General features: G+C 34.8%; 2 protein-coding genes across 2 annotated transcripts; both read left to right on the forward strand.

Moving 5' to 3' along the window:
• Positions 1 to 3,211: 3,211 nt before the first annotated feature.
• Positions 3,212 to 5,749, forward strand: LOC306883728 (homeobox protein CDX-4-like; the record flags this gene model as incomplete). Its single annotated transcript, XM_079439149.1, has 3 exons — positions 3,212 to 3,647; positions 5,261 to 5,406; positions 5,516 to 5,749. The coding sequence occupies 3 exons, from the start codon at positions 3,212 to 3,214 to the stop codon at positions 5,747 to 5,749; spliced, it is 816 nt and encodes a 271-aa protein (XP_079295275.1).
• A 3,310-nt stretch (positions 5,750 to 9,059) lies between these two features.
• On the forward strand, positions 9,060 to 15,917 carry LOC306883026 (cysteine-rich hydrophobic domain-containing protein 2-like). The gene is made up of 6 exons (XM_079438080.1): positions 9,060 to 9,229; positions 10,345 to 10,399; positions 11,328 to 11,483; positions 11,919 to 11,975; positions 12,419 to 12,478; positions 14,029 to 15,917. Exons 1-6 carry the CDS (start codon positions 9,087 to 9,089, stop codon positions 14,077 to 14,079), a joined length of 522 nt encoding a protein of 173 aa, XP_079294206.1. The 5' UTR covers positions 9,060 to 9,086; the 3' UTR covers positions 14,080 to 15,917.
• Positions 15,918 to 16,844: the final 927 nt, after the last annotated feature.

Below are 16,844 nucleotides of genomic sequence, written 5' to 3' on the forward strand. Positions count from 1 at the left end.
TGGTCCAGAGTCACATTTGCACCCATATAAACATATTCTCATGGTTTATTACTCATAAGCTAACATGGATCATGTCATACAACAATTTACATTTCCTAAAAGTCTGATTTTAGCTATACATTAGCACAGACAAGAGGTTATTAGCTGGTCCAATCTAGAAAATGGATTAGCTGGACTAGCTGGCCACTCTCAGAAATAAAGGTACAAAAGCTGTCACTGGGGTGGTACCTTTTCAAAAGGTACACTTTTGTACCTATTAGGTTCAAATATGTACACTTTAAGTACTAATATCTACCTTTAAGGTACCAAAGTGGACCCTTTAGGTACAAACATGTACCTTTTGAAAAGGTACCCCCCAGTGACAGCTTTTGTACCTTTATTTCTGAGAGTGTGGGGTCGAGATCAACTGAGTAGACCTTGACCAGGCTAGTTAAAGCTTGTAGACCATCTTGGACTAATTCAGCATTTCCAAAAAACAGTTTAAGCTGATATGACATAATCTTTCCAGTGGGGGTATAGACTTAATTTGACATGATATTGATTGTTTTTAGCACTTTTATAGAAGAAAACTGCTTTAAATATTATTGAAATTGCAGTAAATATATTTGTTATAAACTTTGAACAGCTGTTTGGATGATCAGTCCAACTGTACCTGAAGGAGCAGTTTGAAGGAAATGCTGTCCCTTACTAGGCTATGTTCAAAGGTCATTCATTATCGCAGAGAAATCACATTAAATATTGTTTTGACATATTTACATTATGAGGGCTGTAGCATAAAAACAACTGTACGCATAAAGGTTTTATCTTTGCACCATCACAAATCTGCCAAAAACTGTTCTAGTTTTGCATAGTTCACTGTATCATACAGACATGGGATGATCTATGATGGCAATCATGATCGACTGTTTGTTTTTGAAGCGTTTAGTGAACAAACTCCATGCTAAAATTAAATTAGTCATCTGCAGTTCTGTTACAGAATATAACTTTATAAAGACTTGGATAAAGATGAAACGGGTTTATGGATTGCCTTCCTGAAAATGATTGAAAATGTGTGCATGGCCTGCTTTTGCTAAATAAAACTGATGATTTAAAATTATTTAAAACATTATTGATTGTAAAATTAATATAAATGCATTTTACACAGTGTATTATTCGAATACAAAACTATTTTATTTGTTATAAATGCATTTGTGAGAGCAAAAGACGTTTTAAATGAACTGAAAAAAAATTCTGGAAAATGAGTTACCGTATCTAAAACAGACAATTTTACATACACAGGGGGAAGTTGACAAATGTGTATATATAATTATGAGTAGTTGACATGAAATTGTTTAATGGATGTTAAAAAGAAGTTCATGTAGTATTTTACATTCGTTCACTACACACAAAAAATCATTGCGTATGTATATATATATATATGTATACATATATATATATATATATATATGTATATATATATATATATATATATATACATACATACATATATTAGTGCTGTCAAACGATTAATTGCGATTAATCACATCCAAAATAAAAGGTTTTATTTACATAATATATCTGTGTGTACTGTATATATTTATTATGTATATGTAAATACACACACATACAGTATATATTTTGAATATATTTACATGTATTTAAATGTATGTATTTATATTCATATAATTTATATTATATATAAATATATTTAATATATAAATGTAACATATTTTTCTTAAATATATACATGCATGGGTGTGTATTTATATATATAAATGATAAATATACACACTACACATACTATGTGAACAACTTATTTTGGATGTGATTAATCGATTAATTGTTTGACAGCACTAATATATATATATATATACATATACACATACATATATAATGTGCATGTATGTATAAATATATATATATATATATATAGCTATATATATATATTATTATATATTGACGATAATGATGTTTTTTGTGTAATGAACGAATGTAAAATTAATACTAGTACTGCCCTAAAATCTGAGACATAACAGTCAAGCTCTGCATACGTTAATGATTAAAATACCCCAGAAACCTCGCTGTAAAATGAATTTACAACTCGTTAAACATTTCGACTACATGGCGACACGCACGACACATTGTCGTCGCATGGGTACTGTAGGTGATACCTCACATTTCCATAAACCGGAATTAGCTGTGAAGTGTGACCCCAGAGTGTCATGGTGTGAGATGATACGGAATGTGAAAAGTTCGTCTTACTTCAAGACACCTTCTCCCGCTTTGCACCTCTTTTACAAGAGTATCCTTTAACAAATACGCATGGACTCTGAAGGCGACAAAGTGGCATGGGTACTATGCAGATGTGACGTTCCCATATCCACAGGTTTAGCTCCATTAGAGAGAAAACAGCAGTAAAACTTCAAGCGACCATTAATCGCTGAATGACGCTGCCTGCACGTAAGCACGTCACAACTTATTTCACTTTTATGATTAACATTTCTTTAGCAATAAAATTAAAAGTAAAACTCTTGTTGTTTTCACTTGTGTAAATAAATACACTTCAAATATAGCCTATTAGAATAATGTATAGTAACAAAATAAATACAATTAAATAAATTATTATACAAATCAAATAAATTGTTATTAATAATATAAAACATATAATAAAATCATTAAGTTATCTGCTGGTTTGAACTTAATTTTTGTTTCTTTGAAGTCAAACTGAGACAGATGTGACAAAACCCCTTTCAAATTGGCTTCTTTGAGGAAATAAAATAATTTTGAACTTTATTTATTCACAGTGTAATGTGTTGATTCCTGGAGTCTACAACTCTTCTGAATGTTGATGAACATTGAAGAAGAAGAAGAAGTGGTTTTGGGAGCATGCAAGTCTGAGGTGAAGTGAAAATCTGGCGCTAGGGGAATCTGAGAGGGCTTGGTGGTGGTGTTATTGGCTGCTCATTTGAATGCAAATCGAGAGGTTTTGAAGTCGTGGCTGACGTCAGGAGGGCTTGGTTATACCTTTGCCACCACCACCTTGACAACAGAGTCACATCATGTTTGATTGAAGCACGCCAAGGACTACGTCGCGTGACCTGGAAAATCATTTTGGACTACCACACTCGAGTAAGAAGTATTGAGTCAGGCCTTGGTTTTGAGAGATATTTGGGCTTGATGTATGGCTGGCATGTTGCCTTAAAAAAGTTATTTTAGGGGTTTCTTTCGAATCATGTACGTTGGATACCTTTTGGATAAAGAGGGAAGCATGTATCACCAAGGAGCCGCGCGAAGATCTGGCATCAGTCTTCCACCACAGAATTTTGTCTCCACTCCTCAGTATTCAGATTTTACAGGATACCATCATGTGCCCAACATGGACACACACGCGCAATCAGCGGGGGCATGGGGCTCTCCTTACGGCGCACCGAGAGAGGACTGGGGCGCCTACAGCCTGGGACCTCCAAACACTGTTTCTGCACCTATGAGCAGTTCATCCCCGGGACAAGTTTCCTACTGCTCTTCAGATTATAATACCATGCACGGCCCGGGATCAGCAGTGCTGCCTCCACCAAACGAAAATATCTCTGTGGGCCAGCTTTCACCTGAGAGAGAAAGACGCAATTCCTATCAGTGGATGAGCAAAACCGTGCAGTCCTCATCAACCGGTAAGGCCAACAAATGTCTTTCAAAAAAATACATGAATAAAAAAGCTTGCTACGAATTTAAAATATATGGCATAACACGCAAAAAGGAAAACGTTTATTTATTAAGTAATACCTTAAACATGTAAACTGCGCAATGTCTTGAAGTCAGCGATCGAAATGTACAAAATGACAGTAGTTCATGCATGATTTATTTTCTCGATGCTGTAGAATAAAAATGACAATTTAAGAAATGTACATTTGAAAAAAAATAAAAAATGATTTGAAAATAAATATGTAAAAAATATAGCAAAAACATATAAAGAAAATCAAAATAGTTGTTTTCTCTTACTTTGGTTTAATATTGGACAAATAATTTACTCGAGGACAAATCGTGCTAAATTCAACACTGTTAAGAATGTGTTAACTTTACAGTGTTTGATGTTTTCCTCAAGTAGCCTAATGGCACATCTCACACAATATCACGAAATGAAAAGGCCTAATAAAACTGAATAGTAATACAAACACTGCCCTTCATTATTTGCGAAAAACGTTCAGTTCCAAAAAACGGAATAGCTACCTATATTAATATATTTGTTCCTTGACCCCATGGGACAAATAGTTGTGGCAAAATTGAGTTGTTGGGAATTGGCGCCAGGGTCATTTGTAATGCTAATTTGCGACTCCCGTAAACAAGATGTGAGGTCTACTTTTCCTGTTACATTGTCTCAGGTTTGGAGGGTTATCTGTCATATTCAGGCCGCGACTTCTTTCAACACCTTTTTCACTTTGATATGCAGCAGCGCGTCTTCCTCTGTCTCTGTTCTTGAGGGTTATATTACCTCAAAGAGTGACAAATTTCACAGAACATAAAGTTCTCCTGTCTCCGGCGCATGTTAAAACAACACAGCAAAAACAAGAAAACAATCACAAAAGTTACATGACTTAACTGTAAACGGTTTTCATTACTAAGGCTGAAAGAATGAAAGTTTTGGAAATGGTACGTGAAGTTAAAGAGGCATGTTACACTTTATCGAGCTTTCACTAAGTGACTGCATCTAAATTTTTAATTAAAACACGAATTAATTGTGTTTATAATGAGTTTCCTCGTACATAGATAGGATAGTTGGTCTGTACATCAAACAAGTGCAGCCTGCTCTTGGCTTGAGGAAGATTTTTGATGTTATCTCCTTGTAAGACATGTATTGTCTCTTAACACATCAATGGGGTTTGGGTATGTGTCCTTGCGTCTCTTTGTTCTGCAGTTTGTTCTAAGAAGATCAGAAGCTCAATTTGCATATCTAGCAATGTAATCTTAGTTTATACAATTGACTAAATATATTTCAGTGGCGTTATGATTTAGGCCTATAGGTAGTTAAAATGAGAGATCATAGTATTGTAAATGCAACGATAAATATAAGAGAAGAAAGCCAATATGATAAAATAATTATAACCTAGGCTATAGGCTAGAAATGATACCGTGCACAAGTTCTTCCTCTGCCTTACAATTTTATTAATAGCAATGTAACATTTTAAGCATGACGTTTAATTTGGTCTTTATTTCTGAATTTTCAACTTTTGATGACGAATTTCTTCATTTTATGAACATGCTATTCGTTTATTTCCTATTTTTTTAGGCAAAACGAGAACGAAGGAGAAATATCGAGTTGTGTACACCGACCATCAGAGGCTGGAGCTGGAGAAAGAATTTCATTTTAATCGCTACATCACAATCAGAAGAAAATCAGAGTTGGCAGTAAACCTCGGGCTTTCAGAAAGACAGGTAAAATCACTTCACTTGAGATTTTTACTTCTAGAATATGATTCATCTCACTAACTGAAAACAATTAGACTTGTTTCTTTCTATAACAGCTTGTCCTTTGTCTTCACAGGTAAAGATCTGGTTTCAGAACCGCAGAGCTAAGGAAAGGAAATTAATCAAAAAGAAATTGGGTCAGTCTGACGGCAGCGGAGGGTCAGTCCACAGCGATCCCGGTTCTGTCAGTCCCCTACCGGTTCCAGGGTCACTGAGTCCGTCAGACGTACACGGTTCTCTGTACCCACCCCCAGGAATGAACGCCTTACCATCTATGAGGAACATACAGCAAGTGACTGTCACTCAGTGAACTCGAACTTGAAAGATCCAACTTTAACTGAGCACTCCGACACGCTGAAAGGACCGAAGCGGACCACTCGCGTGGCCAAAACGGATTACAAACTATTACGCGACAGGCATCGGGGCGCGTGATGTGGAATAGAATCACGTCTTAAATGCCACGAAATGCTGGAGGCTCTTCAAATATTGTTTTAATAGAATAGTTTTTAAAATTAAGAAAAAAAAAATCTTGTTCGTCTGATCCAGAGACTAAATATTTTAATGGTTTGTTTGTGTTTGCTCAATTAAGATATAAATATCATTTTCTGTATGTGGTGAGTGTATCTAAATGTTTGTAAATAAAATGAAACGGATACAGCGTTTCTCGGGATGTATGATGATCCTTACCCTGGATCTGTTCAACTTTTATTATCTGTGTAAACCAATGACCTGCGATGGCAGGCTGTTTTATGCTCCAGTCTGTGTCCAAAGCGCACGTCGTTCACTTTCTTTTCACAGGGGTGATGTGCAGGTGTCACATACCTAATACGGGTATAACGTTTGTTTCCAACAATCTGTAAATAAAAAGTTTTGCAATAATTTTTTATCGTGTCTTGATGTATTCTTAAACGAAAGAAATACTGGTTTAGGCATTTTGCTTGACAGACAGCAAGCATTTAGCCTACCTTCAGCTTTCTTTTACACGTGAGACCACCGTAAAATTAATTTCTTGTGTAAGGCTGAACTTAATTTGTAAAGTTATTAGGCTGTAACATGTATTTCTGTATGAGTGCCGCAGCCTATTCGTTGAAATTGGATGATTAGACCAACACAAATGGCTTATGGCGTCAAAAATCGTTAGGCTAAACCATTGGTTTAGTAGGATTTAGCTTTAAATTAGAGATTTTCACAAAAAATGGTTTACAAGTAAAGAAATGTCTGCCAGGAACCTTTTAATCTATAGCCTATTTGGGAACAAAACAATCAGTATAAATACTTCCTTTTCAGTTTGCAAGGTGCATCACTCGTCATCAGTGTGACAAGCTCTAAATCTCCCAAGTATTCAATGTTGTACTTTGCTTGGTATTTATTTATTTATTTTTAATTTCAGTTGAGAGTGAGACATTAGAGCAAATGAATAAAGCAAAATAAATAAATAAATTCAAATGAACAGTTTGGTTAAGAACACTGATTTCCCTGCCTTGCTTTTAGCCTATTTGTAAACAGTATACAGTCTTGACTTTATTATTTTAATAGCATAGGCACAAATCCCTTTGATGTGCGACTTCTTAGATTTGTTTGATGAACTATTACAACAAATTATCACTGTATTGAACAACAATTAACCAAGCAGGAAAAATTTCAAACGTCTGAGGCTTATAAGATTTTGGCCTTTATCATTTAGGCTTCACATTTTGACCCATATCATACCATCTTGAAAGTACCTGAGAAGCCAGGTTTGTTATAATCTATTGAATTGGTTATAGGTTGAGGGGAAAATATAGTCACATTCAATTTTTGCAAAAATTCAAAACTTAATTCAATATTACACAAAGACAGGATTAAACAAATATATTTTTTACTACTTGTTTCACTTCTGTTTCAGTTTTTATAACCATTTCTTTCTATGTGTAAGTAAGTTGTTGTTTTTAGCATGTGTGTTTGGCTCAGTGTTATTTCTTAGGATTACTGATAAACTATACTGTCGTGATTTATATTTGTTATCTATTTTAATTTTAGTTAAATAATGTCTGAATTTATTATGTCTGTATATGTCTTTTATTAAGTTTTAGTTTAATTTCATTAAGTTATTTTAATACTTCAACAAACTAAATGAAATATTGAATTTATAAATGTGTATGTATATGTATGTGTATGGTTGTACATATACATATATATAGTTGTTGTTTTTTTTGGTGTTTGGCTTAGTGTTATGTTAGAATCATTATTATACTCATACCTTTTGTTCTTTAATATTTTGAATTGTTTTTAGCTTTATTTTTTTGTTTTTCATTTAAATGTTAAGTTTTGAAATTTTGTTGTATGCATTTGTCATTTTTATTTAATTTATTTTTAAAATGTGTATAGGTTGTATTTATAAAGTTGTAGCTTTTAGTTTTGGATCTGTTTTTAGTTGTTTTAATACTACAATTGATTGCTTCTGTTGTCCTCATTTCAAAGTCGCTTTGGATAAAAGCGTCTGCTAAATGACTAAATAATAAATAATAATTTTCTGTAATTTATTGGATATAGGCCTTAATGAAGGCCCTGTCAATAAACCCTGGCCACAAACTGAGCACAGCTTAATTTACACAAAACATGCAACTATGTTATAGCTGCACTGGAGTTTTTAAAATTGTTCATTTAGTTGTGATTTTATTTATTGTTTATTGTTAGAAAACTTCAAAATCGCACAATTCGGGGTTATAAACATGTGAACAGGTTACAAGGGTTGAAAAACTAATTAAACTGCCCAAATATTTAATTTCAGCTCTTGAAATTGATAGCCTAACAAATCAACATTTTGTGCATAAGCTCCACACTTCACTCAAAATGTGTTAAATGATACAATAACATATGTGACCCTGGACCACAAAACCTGTCTTAAGTCGCTGGGGTATATTAGCAATAGCCAAAAATACATTGTATGGGTCAAAATTATAGATTTTTCTTTTTAGCCAAAAATCATTAGGATATTAAGTAAAGATCATGTTCCATGAAGATATTTTGTAAATTTCCTACCGTAAATATATCAAACCTTAATTTTTGATTAGTAATATGCATTGCTAAGAACTGCATTTGGACAACTTTAAAGGAGATTTTCTCAATATTTAGATTTTTTTGCACCCTCAGATTCCAGATTTTCAAATAGTTGTATCTCAGCCAAATATTGTCTTATCCTATACCATACATCAACGGAAAGCTTATTTATTCAGCTTTCAGGTTTTGAAAAATGACACTTAAGACTGGTTTTGTGGTCCAGGGTCACATATATTAAGAGTTTCAGGACCCTTTTGTAATTTATTCGTGTACAGTGCTAGTCTTTTTTTTAATGCCAGGCATATTACAGCGAATTAACATGACAGTAGTCATTTCCAACATATAGTGTAGAAAAATATTGAATATAGACTACAATATGTAGAAAATGAGAATATACAGTAAAAAAAAAAAAAACTAGCCTAATACAAGTAAAAAAAAAACAGGCTAATAAAATAAATAAATATATAAATAAAAATGAAAGGGTTTGAGATCACCATACAAATAGCTTAAAAGACATAGAGTGCGTTTTGTTTTACTGTTTTTAATAATATATGTAATCATATCTATATCTGCGATGACGCACTGGTGTGATGATGTCATGAGACGTCATGAGCGTCCTACTGCCCAACATGGCGGACTTTGATACCATTTATGAGTTAGAAGAAGAAGATGAGAGGATTGTGAGTGAAGAACATCTCGTCAGATACTGTCCCGATCCTGTGGTCATGCGTGGGGCTGGTCACATCACCGTGTAAGCGTATGAATGCGGCAGTTAGTCTGTTAGCTCATGTCTGTGTGTAAGTTAGCCTCCATGCTAAGCTCACTGCATGTTTTTGTCGCTAAGTTGTAGTATCAAAATACTCGTAAGTTAGGCCGAGCTTCTCCAGCTGTGTCCTGACAGTGATTTTAAGCGGAAGAATCAGCCCTCCTTCCCCGAAGCCGTGTTGTTAGCGCAGAGATTTATGGTTTTATTGCTGCCCCGTAACCACACTCAAACTCATTAGGATCTTTGCTTTAATTTGAAGTTGTGGGTAACTACTGTACGTACGCTGAGGTAAACTTAGTTAATGCAATCGCTTTCATGGGACAGTACAAGTACCCCTGCAACTGTTATTTATGCACATATTTCTGAAGTTGAATCACCAGCTTGATCGGTAGAGATATTAGTTATTTTATTATTTAATGAGGTAAACAACGTGATGTTTTCTACATAGGAGAGCAGTGCAGCACGGCTGTAATGGATTATAAACAGACATCACACGAGGCACTTATACAGCCTTCAGATTCTCTGGAATTCAAGATAAATGTAGAAACTCTGTTGTTTTCAAGCCCTTAATGACATTTACATCGAACTGAAATGAGCCCAGTCTTAACCAAGCTATCTTTTTTCCCCTGTCATGACTAACAGAGCCTTTGTTTGTAAGGTAATTTCTGCCACATAAAAGAAATGCTTAGTTAATCAATAATAATTATGAGATTAAAAGTCTATATTGTTGTGATATTACATCATAATTATGAGATAAAAAGTCCCAAAGTCAATTTATACCATAGTTTTGACTTTATCACATTATTACAACTTGGAATGTCATAATTTCAGTTTTTATCGCATAACTTTGGCTGAATGTCTCATAATTTCATTATTTTAATGTAATAATTATCACCTGTGTGTCATAATTTTTCTGTCATAATAGACTAGTAGTTCAAATTTTTTACATTTCATGTCATAATTTGAACTTTTTATCATAATTATTACATAGTATTTCATGATTGTTATTTACCAGTGCATTATATTTTTTTGTTGTGGTGGAAATTACCGTTAACATATTTTCTCCCATAATCATAACATTTATAAAAATCTGTTTGCAGGTTTGGACTAAGCAACAAATTTGACTCAGAGTTTCCTTCTTTTCTCACAGGAAAGGTAATGATTTCTAACACACATTTACAAAATATATCTTATTGAATTTTATTTATGGTATGAATGAAATATCTTTCCCTGTTGACCTTTAACCTTACACCATGATTCACCATGCTATGAGCCTTTGATTAATACAGAATCCCTTGATGAAGACTCTAAAATGGGTTTAATCCAAGCTTGCTGCATTTTTGCTACAGGATCTGTCAATAAGTAAACCGTCCAGGGCTTCAGTAGGCAGGGATCCCAGCGCTGGGAGGACACAGCTCCCAGAGACAAAATAATGAAAGAAACACTGTGCCGTCCACAAGAATAGGAAGCTTCCTGGGTCGGACGCAGAAATACAAAAAGGCTGCAGGGGGAAGAGCAGGCCGAGGGAAGTACGGGGCAATAAAGCGGCGCTCCAGTATTGTGACCCAGGGTGACATGTGATGGATGAGGTCAGGATTATGATGACTGAAGGGTGCAGATCAGGCCTGCTGGGCTTTATTCCGAGTTCTTTTGCTGTTTGCAAAGAGACCTTTGCATCCTGTCATAAAAGATTACGACCCCGGTTTTATGGCGTACATACCCTGAGAGGAATGAGCAGCCATTCATGTTGTTTAGACGGCGCAGCCACAGGCCACGGGCTTATCTCATCTTTTTGTCCTCCCTTTGCCCTGAGAGTGTCAGAGCTTGGTTGGCAAGTTACAAGCATGCAATTGCAAGATCTCCAGAGAACAATGACTTTAGATGGAACTCCTTCTATTTTTCTTGTATTTCTTAAATGAACATTTTGTTATTGTTTTAACTATTTACATTCTTTAAAAATATTTATCTTTTTATTATTTTGAATATATTTTTATTTCTATTTTTATTTTTTTATATTCCTTCACTAACAATCGTTTACTATCTTATTTACAGTCCTGTTTTGCTTCTCTCCCATCTGCCCTAGGTTGCTCCAGAGGAGTTCAAGACGAGCATCAATCGAGTAAACGCTTGCTTGAAGAAGAACCTACCGGTCAATGTGAAATGGCTTCTCTGTGGCTGCCTGTGCTGTTGCTGTACGGTGGGCTGCAGTCTGTGGCCTGTCATATGTCTCAACAAGAGAGTGAGTCCTTCCTCAGACGTGACCGGTCCTTCCCCGCATTAATCTGTGTTAATTACTTGCTGCCTCTTTTGAACACCTAATAAATAAACCCTCTCAGTGAGGAGGCAGGTAACAAACTGCATCCACTTAATAAATGTGTGTGAAGCTGATATATGTCAGAAGTCATGGCTTGTTGAATTGTGGAAAGGTGGCAATTTTACAGCTACAAATTTTAAGTTATTGGCCATGACGTGCAGCTTACAAGGTGCTTAACTACGAGCTTCGGTCCATAAATGCTTCTGAAGTCTTCATGCCCTGGGAGTTTTATTGGCATTTGTTAAGCATGTGTTTGAAGAGTTTGACAGGGTGATTAGCATAAAATCCTGTGTGTGTGTCAATTTTTGTTTGTGTATAATTATTTATTTGTATAAGCTCAATTTTGTTTGTGTGTTTCAGACGCGAAGATCCATCCAGAAATTGTTAGAATGGGAAAACAACAGATTATATCATAAGGTAAGCACATTGCAGAATTCATCTCAGGCACATAAAGATAAGGACAGCGGATCATCTCCAATTTAGCTGCCATGTTAAGAGCCATTCAAGTCTTGGTGTGTGGTGGATAACAATCATTAAAATGGCTGCTAACATTTGACCCTGTCAAATGCTTGTTGCCCTCGCAGCCATTTTGGTCTGATGCATTGATAGTGCAGAGGCTGACCAGACTGTGGAAAGGTCAGCAGTAAAAAGCCACGTTCGTTTTGTTGTGTCTCAAAGCTTTGACTGACAGCCAGTAGCGGCGCAGACATGTTAAGGAAACTCAGCTAATCGCTGACCACTGCTTGACCTCAGCTAACCCTTGTGTGTAAAGTGTGTCTGAGCATCTGAAGTGCTTTCGTCTATTTTGAAGATCTACCGCACGACTTTGTCTAACTCGTCTCTTCCTGTGTCGCCTTCAGCTGGGGCTGCACTGGAAACTCAGCAAGAGAAAATGTGAGAGCAACAACATGATGGAATATGTAAGTTCCTGGATGTTGTTTTTTCATAAAAGTAAATAATTTCTTTTTCATTTTAGGTCTATAAGCTGCTACCTAAATTATTGCAAATGCACCACAAAATTAAATGTGCAACAATAATTTAAAATCGAAGAGACAGCCAGGGAAACTTTGTGCATCATCATCATCCTCTCATTAGAGTATTCATCTGATTTATCATACACGAGTGAGTTGTGATGACTGATTTTTGAACAAATGTCTCTTATGTACTGATTATTTTTAATGAGTCAGTCAAAAAGATTCAGCCTGTGACTCGTTTTGTGGCAAATTCGATTTCATAGTTTTGTTTTTTTGTAGTCGGTTGTAAAATCATTCAAATATTTTACAAAAGAAAATTAAAACAAGATCCAATTTTATGGTTGAATTAGCTCTAAGGGAATATTTGTTTGAGTGGTCATAATCAACAATACTGTATATATGAAGTTTATTTGCAAAAACAGATAACTCAATATTTTCATAAATAATGTTTTGTGTTAGTTATCTGTATGTTTTTAGTTATTATTATTTAATCAAAACAACCCTACTGCAGTTTGATTGATATTAATTGGAATGCAGCATAAAAAAAAACATGATTTTTGAACATTTTTAAAAACGGAGTTATCTGTTTTTGCAAATTAACTCTTCATATTTATTTTAAAAACAGGCAGAAATACACTTTTACAACTGTGATATTTATGTGTCGCAAGCACAACCATGTTCATTAAAGTGGCGGCATCAAATTGTACCTTATTTATAGTAAATACAACTAGAAACACAACCTATTTAACCGTACCTTTCAAACGTGTTTTTGGAAGATATCTTTTGTGCTCACCCAGGCTGCATTAATTTGATTTGTATTAAAAATACAGTAAGAACTGTAATACTGTGGAATATTACAATTTCAAATAATTCTTTTTCTTTGTGGATATATTTTAAAATGTGATTTATTCCTGTAATGCAAAGCTGAATTTTCAGCAACGTTACTCCAGTCTTCAGTGTCACATGATTTTTCAGAAATCATTCATCATTTTATATTAATGTTGAAACCGTTGTGCTGCTTACAGTTTTTTAAAGATTCTTAGATGGATAGTTTAGAAGAGCATCGTTTGATTATAAATCTTTTAACATTTTAAATGTATTTACTGTCACTTTTGATACATTTTGTGCATACTTGCTGAAGAGAAGTATGTTATTTAAAAAAAAAAAAAAATCTTAATCTTACTAACACCATAAGATTTGAACGATAGTGTCTGTAACTTAACAGTACTGACTGTTGTTAAAGGCTAAAGTAGGAAGCTTTGCACTCAGTCAACTGAAACGTTTCTCAACAGTCACCCTTACCGTGCGATTCTGGCATTTGTAACTAAAGGGGTAATTTGACTCCTAAATGTTTCATTCAGTCATTTGTTTTCTTTTTGGTCTGGGCTTCTGCATTTTCTTACAAAGTCAGACCGTAAGGTTGTAAACCATGAGGCTGCTGATTTTGAACCTTTAAGTGTGCTTTCATAACATTCTTTTTTTTTTTCCGTCTACAGGTTATTCTTATAGAGTTCTTACCAAAATATCCTATATTCAGACCTGACTAAAGGACTTCTGCTGGATGCTCGTGGAAGGCCCTTCGTTCCTCTCCTTAGTGCCTTGTATATATGTCAGATTGAGGGTCTTCACTGGGTTTCTCCAAGAGCCCTTCTCCCAGTACCTTGTACAGTAGAATTCGCAACACTGTCACTTTGCTTTAGAGCAGATTTTGCACATTTCCTGATGTAGTAGAAACGCTCCTGTGTTGCACGTTTTGTTACATATAACGAGAGATGGGAAGAAAGCTAACTCTGATAATGTTTAAAAAGTGCATTTACCCCAAAGAGCTAATCAAGCCCTCCCCGCATACTATATTATGGTATTGTTACGAACAAGGCACCTTATGGTGTGAATTTGCCTTATGTTAAAGGACAACCTTTTTTAAATCGGATGTGTTTAAGTGCAGGAGTCAGAAGTGTGTCGTGTTTTAATGTTTTCAGAGTGCGATGACTAGCCTTGGGGCTTTTGAAGCTAGTGCAGCAGATGTTTGAACTAGCTTAGAGGAACAGTCAGCACCGTGGTCTGGCACTTTTGCGATTGTCTACTACACGGGGAAGTCAACGAACTGACTTGTAAATATCATGGACAGGATGTACAGTGCGGTATACCATGTTTACATTATGTAATTTAGCTGGTTATTAGTTTTTCGTCAAGATATTATTGTAGCATAGTTTGTTTATAAGCCGTGTCTCTGTAACCTTACAGTTTATATGGACCTGTTTACCCAGTAAGCCATAAAATGTACGTACAAGATGCCACTCGAGTTGGGGCTGAAAATTGCACTTGAGCACATGAGGACAAGCAGATTGTCCTGGAGGTTTTTGATATTGTTTTACGATGTCATTAGTTGTTTAAAAACTATAATGTTTGCCAATCAAGCAAAATTTGTTACCAAGAGTATTGTGTCGTTAATTTTTGTGCCAAGTGATATTTGCCTATTCAAGTTTTTGTTGGAATATACTTTGTACCCTGTATTGTTTCTGTTCTTTCAGTACAGCTTCATCTTGGATTGTGCATGTTTTAGTTGTGTTCATGGATGCTGTATCGTCTGGTTCTACTCCTGGGGTAACTACAGACACGGCGTTGTATATGAAGAGTTCATTTGCAAAAACGGATAACTCTTTAATGTCTGAGAATTGTTAAATTCATGTTTTTTTATTGTGCATTCCAATTAATCTCATTCAAACTACAGTTGGGTTATTTTGACTAGGTTAAAAAATTACTAAAAAAACAGCTAACTCAATAAAAACATGTTTTTTGAAAATTAAAAAAAAAAGTTTTTGCAAATAAACTAAATGTTTAAAATTGCCCTTCATCTGTTTTCTGTAACTGTATGCCATCTTTGCTCCATATACTGTAGACATGACTGCATTAGTCGAGTGCCTCTGTAGTTGGTCTTGAGAGGGAGCTGTGCTTAAGAGGAATCATTCTTTGCCTAGCAATCTAATGGAGAGAAAGGAATCTGCTCTCAGAACTGGTTCTGTTAAAGTACCTGTAAATGTTTGTCCCTACCTAATGCTATGGAAAGCTTCAATAAATTCCTGATTTTGATGTTTTTGAACAACATTCTCTTTATATGTATATATTTGGTCATATTTAAAAATATGAATAAACATTAAAGGGAATTTATATATATACACATTATATATAATGTACCATTTTAAATAATTTTCCTTTTATAATTTTTTTAATATGGCCATTCTGTTAGATGAATAAAGTTAAACTGTTTAATTTGATAACTGTTTGTATTTGAGTTTTATGCAAAGGTTTCTTTTTTTATAAGGCTTATTCACTTAATATGTGATTACTGTCTGTGTTATAGTACATATAAATACAATTTTTTAACTACTGCTTGATGTCACAGCTGTATACTATACAGTAACCGATTTCAAATCAAAAGAAAGTAATCATTAGAGCTTAAAGTATTATATTAGCAATGGAAATAATTCAGATTAAATAGATACATGGCATTTAAAGTTATGAATTTAATATTGCATGCTTTTTGGCAAAGATTGAAATGATCCATTGGTTTACATGATGTAAGAGCGGGGGTGCAAAGAGGAAAGTGTGAAGAACAAACGTAACTCAACGAATGATTCGGATACAAACAGCTGCATTTGAGGTAGTCTGTCCATTTTCACTAGCACTTTGTGTATTTTAAGCTTCTTAAGTATTCATTTAGCAACAGCTTACAGCAAAACAATAAAATTAATAATTTGATATGTTGAGCTTTATATGGCCTCTAGGGGGCAGGCTAAGACACAATGAAGAATGCAGAGCAGTGTAAGCGCATGAAGTTTCAAATTTGGCCTAAAATGATGTCTGAGAATGTCCTGGTACATGTAATCTGCATTTGCAATATGTACATTAGCCTTTAACAATATTTTTTTACTCCATTTGTTCTGAAATACGCTATCTGCATTACAGTCAATGTTAAAGCAACGAAATATCCTTTTGTGCCACAGCAAAATTTTACATTCTCAGCAGGTGTTTGGTGACTTTTGCACATCTTCAAATAGACCATTAGCGTTTATCATCATGACCATAAAATAACATGATTCCAATTCAAAAATGAATCCTCGCATCGTTCGTGTTAGTCTTTAACAGTTGGCAACCTATTGCATTAGTTTAGCCTTTCAGCAGCATTTAAAACCTTTTAAGCCTTGGTTCATAGTTCAAGGCTTAAATTCAAACTGCACAGGTCCCCTGTGTGACAGCACGTGGCCCGCTCGCCTTTCAAACTGCTCAGATGGTGTGATCCTCAACAGGGCAA

The sequence above is a fragment of the Barbus barbus genome (assembly GCF_936440315.1).
Source record: "Barbus barbus genome assembly, chromosome: 17".
In the NCBI taxonomy this organism is placed as follows: Eukaryota; Metazoa; Chordata; class Actinopteri; order Cypriniformes; family Cyprinidae; genus Barbus; species Barbus barbus.